We start from the raw sequence: 20,958 nt of genomic DNA, 5'->3' as shown, positions 1-20,958 counted from the left end.
GCATGCTCGAGCGTAATCTGAAGCCAACCATGCAGATCACCCTTAATTCCTGCTTTGGCCTCACTTCGCAATCCTGCTGCAAGGAGGTGGCGCGCACTACGCGCGGCAAAGTTTATCATAACTACGTTATTTCTAGAACATGTTTTGGGTTGGGCGCAGCCGTCTTGTTCTGGGTAGGGTTGCACTTTGTGGCTTGTGCCCTGCGGTGAGCATGCGGCCGACGTCAGATACATGTCAACTGGTTTATTGGGGTTATATGGGGATGACGCGGTATGGATGACTCCCTGTTTTTTGCTGTGTAGAAGTAAAAGGGTACTTGGGTTTGGACGACACAACGCAACGCACTCCGTTACTCAGTCAAGTTTGTACGGGTGAACCGGTTGTTATCTGTAACACAACAGGCGTACCTACTATACTCAGTTTGCTTTCACATCTCAACCACACTACAAAACCAACCCTACACGCAACCCGTCTTCAAACCAGCTAGCCGTAAAAATCTCTCTCCCAACCACGTCAATCATGCCATCATTCACCCTCTCCTCCCCTCACGGCCTAACAAGCATAATATCCACCGAACCCTCCTCTCCCACCACCCCAACCATCCTCCTCCTCCACGACACCTCCGCATCCTCCAAACCCTTCACCCCGCTCCTCGATTCCCCCACACTCACGCAACACTACCGCCTAATAACCTTCTGCCTCCCCGGCCACGGCTCCTCATCCAACGCGCCCGATCCACAGAATACATATCGTCCACGCGGCTACGCTGACCTCGCCGTACATGTACTGCAGCATTTACGTGTTACGGAGGTTGTGGTGCTGGGGTGGGGGGTTAGGTGGGATGGTAGGAGTGGAGATGGTTGGGCTGTTGTCGCGGGGGGGTAAGGGGATAGGAGAAGATGGAGAAGGGAAAAAGAATGAGGGGGGGAGAAGGAGGTGAGATAGATATAAAGATCCGGGGCTTAATGCTCCTAGGGTCTGCACTAGCGTTAGGACGGGAGCAAATAAACCAAGCCTTCCGGTTCGAAGGCAGCGACGGAGACGGGTTAGGTGTTACCGGGTTAGGCGGTTGGACTGACGAGCAAGTCGCAGAATGGGCGCGGTACTGTATGGCCGGCGGAAAAGAGGAGGCTGTAGAAGGTTTCATGCTAGAAGATGGGAGGAGGGCTGATGGTAGGGCGAGGATGGTGCTAGCGGGGTGTTTGTTGGGCACGGAGGGGCTGGAACAGCCTCAGCCACAGGGACAGGGACAGGGGCCCATGGGTGTGGATCAAAGAAGAGTAGTAGAGGAGACGGATACGCTTGTTGCGGTCGTAAATGGGAGTCTGGATCCGTATGTCAACCTGGAGTATTTAGATGAGATCAAGTGGAGGAGGCTTTGGAGGGGCAAGTGTGTCAAGTTAGATGGGCTAGGACATGCGCCTTTTTGGGAGGATTCGGGTAGGTTTGAGGGAATTTTGGAGGAGTTTTTGAAGGATTGTTGGGGGAAGGAGTGAGGGGATTAGGTATTATCATTATCAGTAGAGAAGGGTGATGTTAAGCTAAGCTTTTCTTTTTGAGGAAACAGAATTAATAGTCCCCGTAGTAGTAGTATCCACCATTCTCATCACTGTTGTAGGGTGCTTGGTCGTATCAATCATCTCCAAACGCTGGCACGATGTCGTATCCATCGTCTCCATATCTATCTCCGTAATCAGTGCCATACCCGCCTCCATAACCACCCGTTGCCTCCGTTCCAGCTGCAGCTCCACATGTCGTCGCCGTCGCGGTAACCGTGACAGTTACGGCTCCAGAGTTTCCCAAGAACCCTTCACAAGCTTCGCAAATAGTGGGATAATCGTACTGCGCTAGTCTACAGAGCACGCCTTCGTTGGGACACCAAGTGTCGCGTTTCTTGTAGCCACCAGTTACTGATGCAGCTGGAGCGACGAAAAATGTAGAGGTGGTGATGTAGGTTATGGTTGTTGTGCTGTATGTTGTTACAATTACGGGGGTAGGGGGTGTAGGTGTGGGTGTCTGAGGGGCAATCGTCAGTACCATCATACAATCTCACATCTCAAAAAGAGTACATACGACCGTCCCACAAGACTCCGGCGCAACCGTGCTTGTAACCGTAACTGTAGCCCCACCTGCTCCTCCCGCTCCAGCCCCAACACCTGTAGGCGCATACAACGCGACGAAAGTCTCGCAAAACGGCGTTGCTAACGTAACGGGAAGATCGCTTAGGATGGAGACGGCCCAGCTCACATCTTCTGCATGTATGGCGCGGGCAACCTGAGGGAAGGAGGTGAGGAATGCGAGGAAAATGGTGGAAAGGGTAGTTCGAAACATATTGATGCAGTGTGACTGGGTCGAGAACTAACACTTCGATGGAGGGGAGAAATTGTCTCAAATTGTCTTCAAGAGCTTGGGTCAATGGGGTCTTGTCTTGGGCTATATGTATCACTACTACGCATTGAAGCATGGACGAGCATGATGGATCCAGCAGTACTGCTTGCGACCATTTTCTGTGTCCTTTGTTCAGGGCGCTCTTCGCTGCTTGCTGTTGCGTGATGTTGTGATGGTTGCCGTTTTCAGCGCGAGAGGTAGGCTTTGTTGAGGACGCATGTCGGTTAGGGAGGTTGCACAAGAATGTGAGGTTGGCACGTTGTGGGGAAGATGACGGAAGTGGGATAGTGGGTAGTACAATGAGATCGAGATGGGGAGTTGGTTTTGCATTCCTGAGCTTGAGCGAGGAGGGTCCATATTGGTCGACACAATAGGTACTTAGTGTAGCTTTGATATGTAGGATTAAGAAGTGGATAGACGTATGTTGGCTGTTTGAGATATTTGGCCATGTGATATTTATTGGCATCAGATCTTTGCTGACCACTGGCGACGGTAGGACTGTATGAGCAACGATGTCCTACTTGTCATCTTCCTCTTCATCGTCATTTTCTTCTTCTTCTTCATCTTCATCATCTTCGTCGTCTTCATCCTCGTCATCGGAGACCTCTTCTCCAAGGGCTTTGAGACGTTCCTATAAACGTTAGCATGGGCTTCAATAACATAGACGACACCAACATACCTTGTCCTTGCTCCTCTTCTCCTCAAGATCACTGAGTACCAAAATCAAATCCTCAAGCTCAGTAGTCTTTTCCTTCTCGCTCTCAACCGCTTTACGTAGCTTCTCCTGGAGATCCGTGATTGCCTTTTCTTTGGCCGACTTGGTGACTGCTGCCGCTTCGGCTTTGCGCAGCTTCTCTTCTGCGTCCTTGACCTTCCATATCTGGTCTTGCGCTTTTGTCTTGAGCTCTTGGACCTCTTCTTTGAGTTTGTCGATGGTCGACTGGAGATTATCCTTCTCCAATTTGGACTGCTTGAGTTGCGCTTCCTTCTCTTCTCTGAGTAGTTGTATCTGTGATTCTTTTTCTTCTTGAAGCTGCTTCAGCTGCGCCTCGCTGTTCTGTACATGTGACTGTGCATTACTTAGAGTTTCCGTAATGGTAGCCACTTCAATGCGCGTTTGTTGCAGCATTTCCTCTAGGCTACGAATTGTTGCCACTGCCTCTTGACGAGCTTTGTCTGAAACAGCCAGTCGCTTCTCTAGCTCATCACGTGCCCTGTTCGAACCGTGCAGCTGTTCGTCGTATTCTTGCCGGACCTTGGAGACGGCAAGATTGGCATCTTTGCTCGCTTGTTGGACCTTGTTGTTGAGTGCCACGATCTGTAGGTTATATCTGTTCTCCGTCTCTAACATGGCCTGTCGGAACTCGCGGTCTCTTTTTGCGACTTCTTTGTCAAGATCCTCATGTAGCTTATCGTTGATACGCTTGAGTGTGCTGCGTTGTTCTTCGGCTGATTGCTGAGTTTTGCGATGCTCAGCCTGCTCCTGGTCGATCTTCTGTTCCAGGGTCATCAACTGTGCCTTGAGCTCTTGTATGGTCTGCTCCTTCTCGTCTCTTTCGCCGCGCAGTGCATCAACTACATCCCGGTCAACACCATCATGCGAATGATGCTGTTCTATGTTGGGATTGCGGTCGATCGCTCGAGATAAGCGACTAAAGTTATCCTTGAGGAAATCAATGAAAGCTTCATCGAAAAAGACATCAGGCAAGCTGCCACCACTGCCACTGTTACGTGGGAGGACCTCAAAGTCGCGCACAAGCGGATGATGTCGAAGTCCCGTGATAGCGTCGAGGTACTTGTCGCGGCCGAGCTTTGATGTCAGAACCGGTTGAAGCTCCCGTCGTGGCACAGGTGAGTCCCTTGTTGAGAACTCGTACACAACACCCAGTAGTGCTGCACAGAGACCGCGAATCAAGACTCGATCTTCGCCAGGTGTCAAAACGGCCTGTACCAAACTTTGCAAGCTACTCGCCTCGGCCAGAAAGTCATCTACTGCGGCAGCATCCTCAAACAGCCAGCCTAGCAAAAGCATAAGATATGCGATTGATATGCGTTCATCCTCACCGAGTTGTAGACTTGCGATGAGATTTGCGGTAAGAGTCTGTATGCACGTGACGACCTCTTCACCGCTTTCGGCATCTCCTTCTTTGACTTGCATCAAGGTCTCCTTTGCTTGATAGTCGTCGAAGATGAGGTGGTAAATGAGATTGGCTGCGAACCAGATTCTGTAGGGGTCGCCGGTGGGAGGAACTTGTGGTCCGCCCATGAGGATGGTCAGAGCATTTGCTGTTTCGTCACCACCTTCATGGCCTCCTATGGCTCGGTTCAGGAAATGTTCTTGGATCTGTACATGGTTGTAGAAGTAGGCTTTGATGCACTCGCATCCAGCATTACGCAAGTCAAAGAGTTCATTTGGGGCTGGGGAGAGGACGAGATTGAGGAGCGCTTCGATAACGTATACCGAAGCCACACTGTTGGGAGAGACAAGACCGTTTGTGGCGGATTCAACTATTGGCCTGACCTGTTCCTGGGCAAATCCTTCTTGTAGACGAGCGTTGCCTCTAATTAGGTCAGCACAGGTATTGAGTGCCTCGATCTTGATGGGCATGGCTGTGGCAGGATCAAAAGCGATGTTCAGGAGTTGACGGACGAGGCCGTTCTGCTGGAAGACATTCTGATTTTGCAGTGTGCCTGGGTTTCCTTTGACTAGGAACATGCGCATAATGGCCAACAGCCCCCAGATGTTTTTGTCACTTTGCGGACTGACCCAGTCATCTTCCTGTTCTGCAGCCGTGCGCGCCTTCTTCGGTTTCTTGCCGCCTGGCAAGAGAGCCGCGAACCGCGCAACATGTCCCATTTCCCTAATGTTGGTCTGATTCGACACATTGGAGCGTATGAGGGCAGCCAATAGATTCAGACAGTCTTGCACCACCATACCGCCCTGTGTGAGGCCGCCATCGGCATGTATCATGTTGAAGACCTTAGTAAAGGCATCCTCGAAGACGAAGAGCTTCTGTAGTTCGGGAGATGTTCGCGACAATTCGGTGAGTACGACAAGGGCTTCGTTGCGAACGGCATCGCGGGGGTCGTCAAGGGTATCTACGAGGCGTTCGATGCCTCCGGGCGCGGTGAGTACGCATTCCTGGGTTCTTTGGGGTCGCGCTTGGGATATGGCGCGAATAAGTTGCAAAGAGTATAGACGGGCGTAGAAGTCTGGCTTCTCTAGGAGGTCGACGAGGAGGGTTATATTGTCTTGTCGCTACCATAAGCTCAGCACTAGCAGATATAAAAATGGGAGGCGCGTACTTGTGAGAATTGATCTGCTAGCCAGAGTTCTATTTCTTCTGAAGCTTCGGGACTTTGTTCGTCTGGGTGAAAGAGCATGAGCAGTGTCTCCAGCACCACCTTGAGCGTGTCCACGTCCTCTCCATCTTTCGTGAGAGAAGCAATAAGCCCACGTAGAGCACCAGATGCAACCGAAGCTGGGTATTCTTTTGCAAAGCTGCGGAGGCCGAGAATAGCAGCGCGGCGGTCTTCGAGGAGGGTTGCGCTCGTCAGTCTGCCACTCAGGGTGCTGATGGTGTCGGTGGCTGTCTGCTTGGGAGGCGCATTGGCCTCGAGAACTCGCATCATCTTGGAAATTCGTGGGCTATGACTTCATGGCAGGCGTGGTCCGAGTTCTCAGCGATATATACAGCAAGCTCCCATTGAGGTTGCGTGTCTTTTCCAGGTGCATGCGCAGTGTCCCGTTCCTGACCAAAGAGAGTCTTGAGTTGTCCAGCCAGAGTTCCACGTATAATTCCGAGCACGGACTGCGGCTCTGACAGGGGTTTGTTCGGTTAAACGCCGGCTCCACATGGTCGGCCGCGATTGTCAAAGAGCGCGTCGCTCAAGTTTCCACAGCTCGTCCCAGCTTGCTTCTCTCACCAAACACCATCGATTTCGTGTGCAACTCGCTAACGGCGCGCTGGAAGAGATTGCGACGCTGAATCTCGTCGCTCAGCCGTTGAATAACGCAGCAGGCGCAAGCAAGAGGAGGAAGCGCCATCTGTTGCCCGTAGGCAGTCTCTTTTCTCTGACCGGCGCATCAACTGTCACAGCGCCGTTGTTGTCTTTGTATCTTTGAAAGCATCATCGCGATATTACTACAAGTCCCAGAGCACCATCACACGTCCTTCCGCTTCCGTTTTCGAGCTACCCGACCCTACACCCTACACAGCGCGCGCCACTGAGCGCCTACCGCCATCATGGGTGTCCCCGCCATGTTCCGCTGGCTCAGCCAGAAATACCCAAAGATCGTATCTACCGTGCAAGAAGAATTGCCAAAAAAGGTCGGCGATGCCGTCATACCCGTAGATCGTACCGGACCCAACCCAAATGGCGAAGAGTTCGACAACCTATATCTCGATATGAACGGCATTGTACATCCTTGTTCGCATCCTGAAGACAAGCCTGCGCCCAAAACTGAGGCTGATATGATGATGGCCATCTTTGAATACACTGACCGCGTTGTCGGCATGGTCCGCCCTCGCAAGCTGCTCTACATGGCCGTCGACGGTGTTGCGCCACGTGCCAAGATGAACCAACAGCGATCGCGACGTTTCCGTGCCGCTCGTGAAGCCAAAGAGAAGGATGAGGAACGTGCAGAGTTCCAGAAGATACTCAACTCACAAAAAGCAAGTCGCGGCGAAGACATCAACACGCTTGAGGAGGTCGTGGAGAAGACTTGGGACTCGAATGCAATTACACCCGGTACACCTTTCATGCATCTTCTTGCCGAGAGTCTTCAATACTGGTGTGCTTACAAGTTCACAACCGACCCCTCGTGGAAGGACATGAAAGTCATCATCTCTGATGCATCTGTGCCTGGTGAAGGAGAACACAAGATTATGAACTTCATTCGCTCGCAGCGCGCTATGCCCACACATGACCCCAACACTTCGCACGTCATCTACGGCTTGGACGCCGACTTGATCATGTTGAGTCTTGCTACCCATGAGCCCCATTTCAAAGTCCTTCGAGAAGATGTCTTCTACGACTCAGGCAAGGACAAGGTCTGCACTCGTTGTGGCCGCAAAGGACATATTCGAACAAACTGTGAATTTCCCGAAGACGAGAAGAAGCTTACCGAAGAAGAAGCTGCTGAGGAGTGGGCCACATCTGAACATCAACTCAAACCATACATTTGGTTGCACACCAACGTCCTGCGCGAGTATCTGGCTGTCGAAATGGACACGCCCAAACGCACATTCAAGTATGACTTAGAACGCTCTCTCGACGACTGGGTCTTTATGTGTTTCTTTGTCGGTAACGATTTCCTGCCACATTTGCCCAGTCTTGAGATTCGAGATCAAGGTATCGACTTGTTGATCAGCATCTGGCGCGATCTCGCTGCTGAGATGGATGACTATGTGACCAAAGACGGCTACCCCGATATGCGCCGTGTACAACAAATCATGTCCGCCCTTGCCAGCAGAGAGGCTGGTATTTTCAAGAAGCGAAAGGAAGTTGCCGATCGCCAGGCAGCAAATAGGGCTCGACGTGAAGCCCAGAGCAATGCGCACAAGCGTCAACGTACAGACAACGACGGCGTTTCAGCGCCTGGGTTCAAGCGCGCCAAGGAGACTACCGACACCTACACCAGTGCAGGTATCGTGTTCTTCGATCCCAAGGATGCGCAATCAAAGGAAGTGCGTGATGTACACAAAGACATTATGCACTCTCGTGATAGTCAATCCAACAAGAGCGCGGCAGCCCGCCTCAAGGAGATGTTGAAGGCTAAGGCCGATGGCACATCTCTGCCTGAGCCTGAGCCAACACCAGACTCTGAGCCTGCTTCAGAATCTGCGTCTGGTACGGAAACACCAGTCCATCTTGGAAAGCGCAAGCTAGATGAGGTGGACGATCTCGACAACGGCACACCTGGCCGCAATACCCCAGTCGTTCCTCAATCACCGACCCAGGCTGCTCAGCCTCCGAAGAAGGACGATAGTCCGCCAGAAGACACCATCATGCTTTGGGAAGATGGTTATGAGGAGCGCTACTACGAGCAAAAGTTTCACGTTGCGCCGAACGACATTGCTTTTCGCAACAAGGTCGCACGTCAGTACGCCGAGGGACTCTGCTGGGTGTTGGCCTACTATATGCAAGGCTGCCCCTCATGGACTTGGTACTTCCCTCACCACTACGCTCCTTTTGCCGCCGACTTTGTCGGTCTCGAAGACATGGACCCCCGTAAGCTGTTTGAAAAAGGCGTGCCCTTCCATCCTTATGAACAATTGATGGGAGTTTTGCCCGCCGCATCGAACCACGCCATCCCAGAGCCATTCCGTGTACTCATGGAGGATCCCAACAGCTCCATTGTCGACTTCTATCCTGAAGACTTCCCCATCGATCTCAACGGCAAGAAGTTTGCCTGGCAGGGTGTTGCCGTTCTGCCCTTCATCGACGAAAAGCGACTACTGGAGGCCATGGCAACCAAGTACCCAGAGCTTTCCGACGACGAGAGGAAGCGCAACGAGTTTGGAAAGGAGACCCTCATGTTCTCACAAGAGAGTGGTCTCTTTGATGATGTGGAAAAGGCACTGTACCGCAAGGGTCAACAAAAGCACAAGATCGACCCTGCGAAGAGTCGTGCGCTCCATGGAGACATTGAGCCGCATGATTTGTTTGTCATGGACAGTCAACTTGTGCCACCTTTTGACGCCGACGGCACAACAGATTTTGAAATCACCCAAGACCGTTCAATGAGGTATGTTCCTGTGAAATGAAAGTGTTTGTGCGTTACTAATAACAATGCAGAGTATACTACGAAATGCCAAGCATCAGCTCAAGCCGCGCCCACAAGTCTGTCCTGCTCGAAGGCGTCAAGCTCCCCAAGCCAGCTCTCCAACCCGGCGAGGCCGAATCGGTGCGCCGCAACAATGAGCGCGGTGGTTTCCGTGGTCGTGGCCGTGGTGGCCGAGGAGGTGGAGGTGGAGGCTACAACGATCGCCGCGAGAACCAAAACGGCGGAGGTCGAGGAGGCTACCAGAATGGCCGTGGAGCTGGTGGTGGTGGCTGGGATAACAACCGTGGCGGATACAATGGCAACCAGGGAGGTTACGGCGGTCCCCCACCCCCACACAACTTCCCACCACCATTCCCCGGTGCCAATTTTGCTCCTCCTCCTGGCGGCAACTTCTTCCCTCCACCTCCCCCCGGATGGGTACCCCCACCTAACCTAGGTGGTTGGCAAGGTCATAGTGCTCCTGGTTACGGACCCCCGCCTGTCCCTCCCCAGGGTGGACAGCGGGGAGGTTGGATGGGCAACACGCAGCATCACGGTGCACCCCCACCACGTCAAGCTCCCAACAACAGCTCCTTAAGGGATGAGCGGTTCTACCGCCCTGCTGATGAGATCCTTGGACGAAGTGGGGGAGGTGGTGGCGGCGGCGGATACCAAGGCAACAACGCATACAACGACCGCCCACCACGGGACGACAGAGGTGGCCGTGGCGGCAGAGGCGGACGAGGTGGATATCGCGGCGGCGGTGGTGGTGGTGGTGGTGGTGGCGGTGGAGGAGGATACCAAAACAACAGGCCTACGTACAACGCCAACGACTACCGCTAAACTAGCAAGGCAATGAGGAAAGGGAAAAACACGAGGCACGGGTTTCTTCCAAGTAAGATGTAAGATATCACGGACTCGGAGATGCAACCAGAAAAAAACTGTTTTAGGATAACTATGTAATGTACGCTTATGTTCATACTGCTTGTTTTTCATGACCGTGGGCTTTGCTGGACATGTGATATCTGGTGAAGATGATTCTTGTCCGAGTGGAAGTCATGGTGTATAAATACCACTTCCATCTCCCGCCCGACCGCACCTTCGCCCCATATTTCACCTTCATCTTTCCTTTCTCAGTGTTTTATAAATGAACGCGCGAAGAATTGCATGATATATGTGTTGTGTGGGTGTCTCACGTACAGCACATGACGCGCTTTTCTTCTGTTTTTGGTAGATGGAGAGGGTGGTGTCTCACGTGGCACACATGCGAAGTAGAATCACCGCTTTTAGTAGTTTTTTGAGCACCTCCCACGGGAACGGAACCATACATTTGTTGATCTTATTTTTTTTTCAAAATCCGTCACATACAGACATTTTCCTTAATTTTTAACCGGGGTTTTCAACACAACAACATTATTTTTAAAAAGGGGAGGTATGTGGCGGAACATGCAAATTTTCCATTCTTGGTTTTAGGAAAGCTGGAAAGGGACAGAACTCCATCGAGCCGAAAATTGTTCGTTTTTAGAAAAGATTGGGAAGCGGGAAAGTCTCTCCTCCACATCATCTGAGAATCCTATAGTTTTAGAGAAAGCATGGAAAGTTTATGATAGTAATGTGTTAGAAGAGAGAGAGGAAGGGAGAGGGCTAGAATGGGGGGTTCATATACCTCTGGGGAGCGGGAGGGGCACGTGATGTGTGAGTGCGCATACATGACGCTCTTCATGGTATTTTGAAGCATGTAAATTTTTGAGACATACGGGACTTGGAGATGGCGGATGTGAGACACTGAACACGTGACAAGCCTCAGCGCAGATGTATATAAACCCCTCTACGTCCGCCTTTACTCCTTCTCTCTTCTCATCACCCACATTTCTAAAATCTATGGTATAAGTCTAAAACGAGAGGCAGAAGTCTGTGATGAGTTTGACTGCCTTTCCCCTTTTGTCCCTTCTAAAATTACAGCCATTCAGCGATATAGTGTGGTGACCTCTTTTCAAAAAATACTGAGTAGAGGGTGTATGTGTCGTTGCTGTAGAGAATTTAAAAGATCGTTGCCATCAACCGCCAAGTTGGAAGCTGGCGGCTTCGCTTGATTGAAAAAAACGAACAACACAGGAACACAGCTCATGCTTCTGCTGAGAGAGTTTATTAAAAATCAGCAGCGAACTAACGAATGTAGGAAAGGTAGCGCCGGCGTTGGGGTATAAATATCTCCTGCTGTGGACTTTCTCTGTCTCTTCTTTACCACATTTTCTTCCTGTTTATTTCCAAAAACACATGGGAAACTGTGATGTGTGTGTCTCTGCTCTTTCTTCCTACTATTTATTAAAAATCGGGTGGGCACTATGAATGTTTGTGTTCTGCACTCTCTTCCCTCTATTTTTGAAAATCTACGGGTATGCGCTCGATGTCTGTTTCTGCGCTTCCTCCCTTCTATTCTTAAAACCTACCGATTCAAGGACATATGCGTTTCTCTACTTTCTCCCTTCTTTTTCTAAAATCGCCCCAACACAGACGTGATGTCCGTCTCCTCTCTTTCCCTCCTATTTATAAAATCCACTGAGTACCTTTCCTCCTTCTATTTCTAAAAACCTTGAAGAAGCCCAAAATATGTCCGTCTCCTCCCTTTTTTCAGAAAAACGAGATAATACAGTGTATGTATGTATGTATGTAATCCATTAGCGTCCTTTATCAGTCAGAGACTATGTAGGACGGTGGCAGATGCCATTCTAGCTATTTTTATCTCTCCTTTGATGTTCGTTGGTTATGTTTGACTAATGTAGTTTAGGCATGTCCTAGCTATTACAGGGGAGGAGAGAAAGTAAAACCCTATTATAGCTGCCTGTTTTTCCTTCTCTTCAACCTATCTCTTTTTGCAACGCTTTCCTCGTGTTCCTAAGTCTGAAAAAACCTCAAAGGGGAAAAAGCCATGGGATCTTGAACGAGGCGTAGGGTTGTAACAAGCTTAGCGTAGTGTTTGTAGTCGTAGCAGTGCGTGGCTCGGGTGTACTGCGGCTATAACCTGTCGCTTAGGTTTGCAGGGGTAGGTGAAAATTTGCGAGTTGGAGTAAGCCGTTCGATATTTTTTGGTAAAGCCACAAGTGGCGGTGAGAGGAGAAGGATTCGAACCTTCGACCTCTACTACACTGCAAATTTGGAGTGCGGTAAAGGAATACCAGGCGCTTTACCACTGCGCCATCCCCCCGATAATACAGTGTATGGTGTGTGACCAAAGCCATAAAAGGGGTTCTACATGATCTGTCTGCGTCTTCCCTGCCGAGTCTTTTAAACAATCTGGGTATTCAAAAAGACTGACCGTTTGTGTATGTGAAAAAAAGAGTGATAGTTCCGAAACAATGCGGAGTTGAAAAAAGACTGACCGCTTGTGTATGAGAGAGGAGAGAGAGTTTCTACAAAATACGGAATTAAAAACAGAAGATGAAGAATACTATGGACTGTGGGGTTTCTCGGGTTTGCTGCATATAAAAATGACACTGCTGCGGCATGTGTGTTCGAAATCGATTTACCAATGCTGGATGTCTTCTGCCGGCCTTCCGGATTTCTAAAAGTAAAGGGCGAGGTTTTTTGTCCTAGCGCTTGGCGTTGTGTGGGTATATAAACACCCCTCCTGCCTACTATCTTTCTTTCTTTCTCTCACAGAATTACAAACTTCTGCACTTTCTTCTCAAAAACGCCGTCGTCGTGTTCCGATGAGCTTTCTCTTTACCCTGTCTTCTCAAACCCCCCCCCCCATACGAACGTGATGATGGTCGCTCGTCTTTTCCGGTACTTTCTAAAATCACTGTTCCTGGGAATTTCTTCAAAGATACTCGTCAGCAATCGATGTTTTGCTGAAAGTTGTGGAGATACTTAGTATACGAGGCGGACGCTAGCTTCTCAAAAATTACAAAAACTCCCCGGGATGAACGACCTTTCTGAATATCTAAAACATTGAAAACCTGAAGTCGGAGATCGAATGTTCGACTCAAAATCCAGAAGCCCCCAGCTCATGGACTGTCTCTGCGTCTCCGGGCTTTTCAAAAACTTTTACCGGTCTAACTTTTACTCTTACATACATCCAAAAACTATTGGTATGACCTAAAGGGTCAACTAGTCAACTACATGAGAGGCGTGAGATCAGAAATGCGTACCTAGTGCTCGAATGCCTGGAGCACCTAACATTCCCGAATTCAAGAATCGGTAGGGCACCTAGACATAAGCACTGGCCTCCTCTCTGGTGTATATATACCACACGCCGTCCTCCCTCCTCTTCTCTCTTCTTTACATACTTCATATTCACCCAAAACTCTATGTGCGAAAAAACCCCATCATACTTCAAATATCCTTTCTTCTGCCTTCTTCTTTCTTCTCTGTCCCTCTAAAATAGCGTACCAATGGCACTTATGCACCTCTCCTTTACTCTTTCTCTAAAATTACGGAAGCTTGACACATATGTCCGCTTCTGCGTCTTCTACCTAAAATGAGACTATGAACGAAATATGCCCTTTCCTTCTCCTCCTTCTAAAATTGCTGGCCCACTGGACATGTGTCTGCTTCCGCGTGTTCACTAAAATGGAAATAGAAAATGAGCATGTAACTCCTCTCCTGCACCTAAAAATACTGTGTTGGTGGAGAACGTATGCGCTTTCGGTATTTATCGAAAGTAGCATACAGCAATTGAATGACTTTTTCTCCTTTCTTCTTTCAAAGATCGCGTTTACGAAGTTCATGTCTCTTTGGAGTTCTATTCCAGGTGTTATCTATAAAAGACGCCGCAGTCATGACTCATGTGGGCATTTCTGGGACTTGGGTGCGTAAAAATATCTCTTCGGGCGTTCCGTGTCTCTTGGAAAAAGTGCAGAAATGGTACGATGGAGACCAACCATTCTACTACAATAAACAGCACATATGCCACGAAGAGCCTGGTAATAACGTAGCACAAGAAACCCGATGATTCCTCTTTTCGCTTCTTACTAAAATCTCTACTGCTAGCGCGGTCCCTTGGGGTATAAATTCACCTCTCCCCGACTCTTTACACACTCTATCCTTCTCACAAAATTACTACTTGATTACTCAAATCGGGAACAGACCCGTTCATGTCTCCTCTTCGCACAACAGCTCTTTCCTCGAAAACAAAAACTCCCTTATGGCAGCTTCACATATGAAGATATTGCCCTAAATATATGAAAACACTTTGCTTGATAACATATCTCTCCTCCTGGCTCTTCTCTGTTTTTAAAAACATACACTCTGTTGAGAATATCTGGGTTCAGTCCAGGTAGAAGGTGCTTGGGGGTCACATGATGTGCTGGTGTGGCAGGCACTGCCCGGTGGGCAATGGCATCCACCACAACAGCCTGAGAGGAGGACAAATAACACGATAGTCAATACAATACGTTGCAGCCACCCCGCCTTGTCCCTCCTCCCATTCGGTTATCCATAGTAGTCATACTACTAGAGGGACCTTGTTCCAATACACTCACTATATGGAATGGCGTTCCCCTGCATAATCTCTCTCTATATCTAAATCCACGAGCTTGACGTAATTGACCTTGCTTCCTTGTTCTTCTGCTGTTTCTAAAACCTCGTTCGAGTGGATGCATGAAAGACCGCCCTCTTTCTCTCTTCTGCCTTTATTCACAAACTCAAAACTTACTAAAAGATAATGTTTCCATAAATATGAGATACTAAAGCCACATCGTTATTGTATATGTGAGTCCTTCCCCGTTCCAAAATTTACATAAATAAACGGTCTTCTAGAGCCTGTATGAGGCGAGACAAAAAAAGCCCGTGGCAACGCCCATGGGCAGCAACGAGTAGCAAACTATAAAAACATAATGCCTGGTCTCATAACTAAACCAATTTACGTGTTGTCAAATGAGGTTGTTGCGGGCTCTATGGGTCTGTGTATAAATACCTCCTCTCTGGATCCTCTTCTTCCTTCTTTCTCTTACTACGAAATTTCTGCCATTTATTCAAAAATTCCTGCTGGGCATGTATGTTTTATCCTCGCCGTTCCCCCCTCTTCTATTTGAAAATCAACTTGTACACACACCCAGTTTTATAAACTTTCTTAATTAAAAAAGATTGGAGTAAACCATGAAATGTCGCTGTTCGTGTCCTCTTATTAAAACTTGATGTATTTCTATTAAACTCATGGAATTGAACCTGGATGTTGCCGCTTTGTAAAATTCTGGGATATCGAAATGAAATTGACAAAGGTGAAGGTGAATGAGTCGTCGAGCGGTGTACGTTTCTAAAAATTCGGCGAAACCGGTCGATGTTTGGAATGTTTTGTTGTGTCAAAACACCACTTTGACACACAATATTGAGTGAGGAGAGGCTCATGGACTGGGGCATGATGGTGGCCAAGGGGGCTATAAAAATATCTTCTTTGCTGGAGGCAGTACTCTACCTTTCTACCAGTGTGTTTCTGCGTTCTAAATTCTCAGCCTGACCTTCGATGACCGAGTTGCGGTCTTGTCTGTTGATTATACTAAAATGAAGAGACCGAGTTTCCGATGTTGTGGGAAGAGTTTGCAAAAGATGAACTATGAAAACTTGATGTGCTGTTTTGGCTGGAAACCCCTGCCTTTTCAATTACCCTCTTACTTTATTGATGTTGTACTTTTGATCAACCGGCTTTTGTTTTCTTATAAAATCTCTACTATCCAGCAATTCGATTTTTCAAAGCGCGCCTCTCTACTACCATGTCTCCGGCTTCCTGGTCATTACCCGCATAAAAGCAACATTGTGCTCTGGTTTCCTTAGTTCAACTTTCACACCAGCATACTTGATCGTCTCCAAACTCGGCCCCAAGCAATATTAACCAATCCGCATACTGTGCCCCATCGTATTTGACTAATTCGAGCTACATAGTCGCGTGATCATTTCCCCTTATATGAAACAGCGGCTTTTCACCTTCCACAAGGAACATTTCTTGCAGACACACCTGCACAGTAGCCAATTTCACAGCACATTTGCAGTCTCGCAGCCGCCATCGGACCGCCGTAAATTTGGCGACCAGACAACTGAGGCAGTTTATACGAATGCGGTCGTCGGCACATTTAAATTCGGCACTTAGTGATGGTTTCGGCTAGGGCGGTCGTAAGTGAAAGCCTTAATACGGGGGCGTCGAGGTCAGCAGGGGGGGAACTGCTGCTGCTATTTTGGTGTCATGGTCAGCAAAATTCGTGTTGATCTTTATCACCATCGTAATCTTGTGCTATGCTTTGTGATGTGGGGTGGAGGGGGGCTCATCATCTCGGCTTACCCTGGTCGCTAGCAGTCGCTCATATTTTCTTCGCAGTTTCAAGGGTAATGGCTGCAAGAACTGTGATTATTCTCCTAGTGTGAGATTTGTGTGAGATTTCATCGAGCCACGGACATGGATTTTAATCTGAACTGTACACCCTGTGTTGGATACAGTCAGCCGGCATGAGGAGTCATGTCGGTGGTTTTTTGACTCGAGACGCCCCATGGGGTACACCTTACTAGCGCGGACTCCCGAAGAGGAGAGTCATTTTGTGTGTTGTTCAATAGTAAACTTCCCGAGGTCTGTCGGGCATACTTTACAACGCAACAAGGGCCCACGCACACACAAACTTGAGTCACCGCCGTCAATTGCCTTGTTGATGTTGAGATGCACGAGGCTTTTGTGGTGAAAGCGGTGTGTATGAGATGTGCGTACTAGTTTGAACAACTCGCTCCACGACTTGTGCCGAATACCAGGAAATGAAGTTACCGCAATACCGGGCCCCCCGATCCAAATGACTCTGAAACGCGCTTTCGAAGCCTGGCTTTGGTGCTAAAATCGGAGCGCCAGCAGCTGCCCAGAATCTCGGAAACATTACCATGGTCAGCGTGCACCTCGTGCAGCAGATCACTGGCTTGGCGAAGCAGACGCCAAAAAGGCTTAGGCTTTGTTTCCTGGATCTGCGGGATTCCGACGACGAAGGTGAAATTAGTACCGCGCCAGATGTTGTGGTTGCATCGATCGATGATGCTGACAGCAGCTGTAAGTCCCGGAGTTCCATCGGAAGAAGCCGGAAATTCCGATAAGCCGAACGACACCAAATATTTCCGACCGCCGCTGACTACTTGAATGGCGTGACTCTTAGTCACCGAGAAAGCAAACGCGAGCAGCTGATCTAATTTCAGCAACCCAAAGTACGCCAACTTTGCTTATTCAGAGAGTTTGCATAACGTTAACATAAAAAAGTAATCAACCTTGATGAAGTTTACATCATATGATGTCGTGGCCCCATATCACATACACATTGACAAGCCATGATACCAGAAACACGCGATTCCCATACATCACGTCACCATCACGCTGCACGGGCACATGGTAGCACGCGGCATTTGGATCGGTTCTGGCAAGGGAAAATCCCAAACGCTACCCGTCAACGGGCCCATCCCGCGGGGTTCGCGCTTGTTCCTGAATGACATCCGTGTTCCGCCCAGCAGCGGTCGCACGCACACACTGCGGAAGTAGCGGAGAAACGCATCGCAAACCACGTGGGCCGTAACGTAATCAACGTCTTATGCGCGACTACCTAGGTACATGGGCTTTACTGGCTTTGGGAAACATGTTGTTCAGCCTTGGTGTGTAGGTCGTACGACCACTTATTTCCGATTTTCTTTCTCTTGATGCGGGTGGTGGTGGGCCTTGGAAGGTTGTTTGGGAAACATCACCGCGGAGATGCAGAGTATTGCGGATCTTTCAGGAACATGGACGGTATGTCGGGAGAGTGAGAGATGTTGGCTGGGGGGATATATAACTAGAGGTTTCTTCAGGTGGTGGGGATATGCATAATCAGTGATTTACATATCTACTCATTGTAGTATTGCAACAACCGTGAACCAATCTCGCTCAAAACAATACAACGAAAAACCACTATATCACATTGAACATGAGCGCTCTGACTCCCTCTCAAGTACAGACGATTAAATCTACGGTCCCCGTGCTTGCCGAATATGGCGCAGCTATTACGACAAGATTCTACGAGGACATGCTCACTGCACATCCCGAACTCCAAAATATCTTCAACAACACTCATCAAGCGACCGGACACCAAGCTCAAGCACTCGCTGGAGCTCTCTACGCTTATGCCGCCAACATCGATGACCTCGGAAAGTTGAGTCCAGCAGTGGAGCTCATCTGCCATAAGCATGCCAGCTTGTACATCCGGCCTGAACAGTATGATATCGTCGGCAAGCATCTCTTGGAGACCATGAGCACTGTGTTGGGCAATGCCGCGACACCAGACATATTAGAAGTATGGGGTGCGGCATACTGGCAACTGGCCAATATCATGATTGCGAAAGAGGACGATTTGTACAAAGAGACTTCATATTGGCCAGACTGGAAGAATTTTACGATTGTCAAGAAAGAGAAAGAGAGCGAAGAAATCACTTCCTTCTACCTAGAGCCTGTTGATGCCAACCTCAAACTGCCCATGTTCAAGCCGGGTCAATATATCTCTGTCAACGTCTTCGTCGACGAGCTGGATGGTGGGGTATGGCAGGCACGACAGTACAGTTTGAGTGATGCCCCAGGCAAGAGTTATCTGAGAATCAGCGTGAAGAGGGAACCCGCAATTGAGGTTGGAGAGCCGAAGTACATGACACAGGCGGGATATATCTCGAACCTACTGCATGAGGTGAGGAATGAAGGGGACGTTGTAAGAGTGTCCCATCCATTTGGCGACTTCTTCTTCGATGCTAGCGAAGTCGACCAAGATACACCTGTTGTCCTGATATCGACAGGTGTAGGCCTTACTGCTCTGACATCCATCTTCAACTCCTTAACAAAGCAGAAGACCTCTCGACCAATTACCTGGATACAAGGTGCACGCAACTCAAAGACGCGTGCTTTCAAGAAGCATTTCGACCAATGCGCGAGAAGCAACGAGAATGTGCATACCGTGTACTACTCGTCGAATCCAATCGAAGGGGAAATTCAGGGCCATAACTATTCCATCAAGGGACGCGTGAATCTAGAACAAATCGATAGCAAGTACCTACACACGGACAACAGCAAGACGCAGTACTACTGCTGCGGGCCCACGCAGTTCATGCTCGACGTAGAGGCCAAGTTGAGAAGCTATGGCGTACCAAGTGAGCGGGTGAAGATGGAATTGTTTGGGACCGGTGGTGTACCGAGGGTCTAGGATGTTGTCACTTGAGGAATTTGCAATCTTACGTGTTGGGCACGCGTGGGGAATCAATAATCTTCTCCTTCTCTTTGTACTCTTCTCCCGGCGTTCTCATGACCCTGAACCGTATTTATCACGTATCCTTACTGTATATCAAATCTACCCTGTCAATGGGTGCCTTTGATCACATAAGCACACACTGAACACCTGGTGCCATTGCAGCGTTTCCGTACCTTCCTGCGGCGTGGTTGGTACTACGACGCGCATACCTCCGTATGCAACGCGCAGCGGAACGGCAAGCATTGATCGTCAAATCTCTATGCTCGTCAGCGGCTGGGACATTGACCTGGACCCAAGTCCCCGGATCAACGTATAGATCAGGCCAGAAGTTGAACACGCGCTGTCACACTGGGAGATTCCTCCGTGGCCATAGACCCGGCGGCTCAACAGCGTCACGCGTCCAGTATTCCAGCTGCACAATTAAGTTGTCGGCTAAAAGGGCGCGTCTCTCGGAGCGATGGGTAAGTACCGGTCAGTAAAGCAGGGCCGGTCAGGAGCACACGACACGCTTAGGGCCGAATTCTGAACACTGTCCGTATCAGTTTCATGCGGCTCTAAGCGAGTCGGATTTGTACGCGCTCCCGCCGTCACCACACAGCTGTGATTCGTCGTAGTTTGACTGGATCAGGCCATTTTAGGGTGAAATCTGGCTGCTTGACAGGCGGATAGAAGGCATGCACCAACAGAGATGACGGCATGCTGGACCTTGGGCACCGTTATCTCCAAGCTCGTGTCCGGAGAGAAAAGTCAGCGAAAGGGGTAATCTTCTGGAAAAGACAGGGTGTGGGCGAGTAGAGCGCCCCGTGAGACGCCCAATGCACTCGCCTTCTAGAAATTGCTTGGAAGAACGCTCGGGTGGTGTGTGTGAGGCTTGCTGCAGGGGTGCGACAAGTCATCCTTGCGCCGGAACGTTGGTCAAGGGAGCTGGGGCCGCAACCGCTGGGCCAGTGGTCTGCGTGTGATGGCACAAAGCGCAAGGAATTCTGAGGCGCCCCATGCTTCTGGAGACCAAGAATAGCTCCTTGAATTGCAGGCCTTCTGGAAGCGATGAAACACGCGTATACGTCTGTATCGGCTGTGAGGGTTGTATGCAGTTTGTGGAGAAGAAGCTTCAAGAGGAAGAAGAAACAAGGTAGCTGCTTCGGGATGCCGATCGCCCCGGAATTGGAGATTATGGTTTCTTGGTGTGCAGCCAAAGTAGTGCAGGGCATCGTGTGCCGACAAGTTGGTCGTGCACAACTGTTTAGGGGTGTGTGGATAGGTGATTGAAACGCAATGAGGCTGGGAGTGGGTCCGGCAAATACTTTGGCCTGAGTGAAGACGCGCGAGCACAGACGGATCTGGCGGAAGCATACCGAGCGCCAGGCTTCAAAGAGTTGTAGATATGCGGGACCTCCTTCACCGCAAGAATGCGAGTAGAAGACAAATGTCGGTGGGAGGCCACGTGACCGACCGATTCAACGTGGCTGAATCTGCTAAGGGGGAACGCGCGCCGATGGACAGGAGAAGGTGGAGATGGTGATGGGTGCTGCCATTGGGCGTGTCTTCGCCTGCCTGACAGCGGGCTCGTCGTCGACGAGG

The 20,958-nt window shown here is 49.6% G+C and overlaps 5 protein-coding genes across 5 annotated transcripts; 2 read left to right on the top strand and 3 right to left on the bottom strand.

Annotated features, from left to right (window-relative positions):
* Positions 1-1,632: 1,632 nt before the first annotated feature.
* On the bottom strand, positions 1,633-2,331 carry PtrM4_019540 (Mucin domain containing protein; the record flags this gene model as incomplete). Its single annotated transcript, XM_001931814.1, has 2 exons — positions 1,633-2,016; positions 2,074-2,331. 2 exons carry the CDS (start codon positions 2,329-2,331, stop codon positions 1,633-1,635), a joined length of 642 nt encoding a protein of 213 aa, XP_001931849.1.
* A 709-nt stretch (positions 2,332-3,040) lies between these two features.
* On the bottom strand, positions 3,041-5,359 carry PtrM4_019530 (Smc, Chromosome segregation ATPase; the record flags this gene model as incomplete). The annotated part of the gene is made up of 1 exon (XM_066103363.1): positions 3,041-5,359. The coding sequence occupies one exon, from the start codon at positions 5,357-5,359 to the stop codon at positions 3,041-3,043; it is 2,319 nt and encodes a 772-aa protein (XP_065965565.1).
* A 305-nt stretch (positions 5,360-5,664) lies between these two features.
* On the bottom strand, positions 5,665-6,021 carry PtrM4_019520 (uncharacterized protein; the record flags this gene model as incomplete). Its single annotated transcript, XM_001931813.2, has 1 exon — positions 5,665-6,021. One exon carries the CDS (start codon positions 6,019-6,021, stop codon positions 5,665-5,667), a length of 357 nt encoding a protein of 118 aa, XP_001931848.2.
* Positions 6,022-6,635: 614 nt separating this feature from the next.
* Positions 6,636-9,755, top strand: PtrM4_019510 (XRN1, 5'-3' exonuclease; the record flags this gene model as incomplete). Its single annotated transcript, XM_066103362.1, has 5 exons — positions 6,636-8,112; positions 8,230-9,139; positions 9,190-9,320; positions 9,369-9,713; positions 9,748-9,755. 5 exons carry the CDS (start codon positions 6,636-6,638, stop codon positions 9,753-9,755), a joined length of 2,871 nt encoding a protein of 956 aa, XP_065965564.1.
* An 8,317-nt stretch (positions 9,756-18,072) lies between these two features.
* PtrM4_019500 (NAD-binding-1 multi-domain protein) lies at positions 18,073-19,332 on the top strand (the record flags this gene model as incomplete). Its single annotated transcript, XM_001931811.2, has 1 exon — positions 18,073-19,332. One exon carries the CDS (start codon positions 18,073-18,075, stop codon positions 19,330-19,332), a length of 1,260 nt encoding a protein of 419 aa, XP_001931846.1.
* Between the last annotated feature and the right edge of the window lie 1,626 nt (positions 19,333-20,958).

This window comes from Pyrenophora tritici-repentis, chromosome 1 (assembly GCF_003171515.1).
Source record: "Pyrenophora tritici-repentis strain M4 chromosome 1, whole genome shotgun sequence".
Taxonomy (NCBI): Eukaryota; Fungi; Ascomycota; class Dothideomycetes; order Pleosporales; family Pleosporaceae; genus Pyrenophora; species Pyrenophora tritici-repentis.
This window is presented reverse-complemented; position numbering and strand designations above follow the sequence as displayed.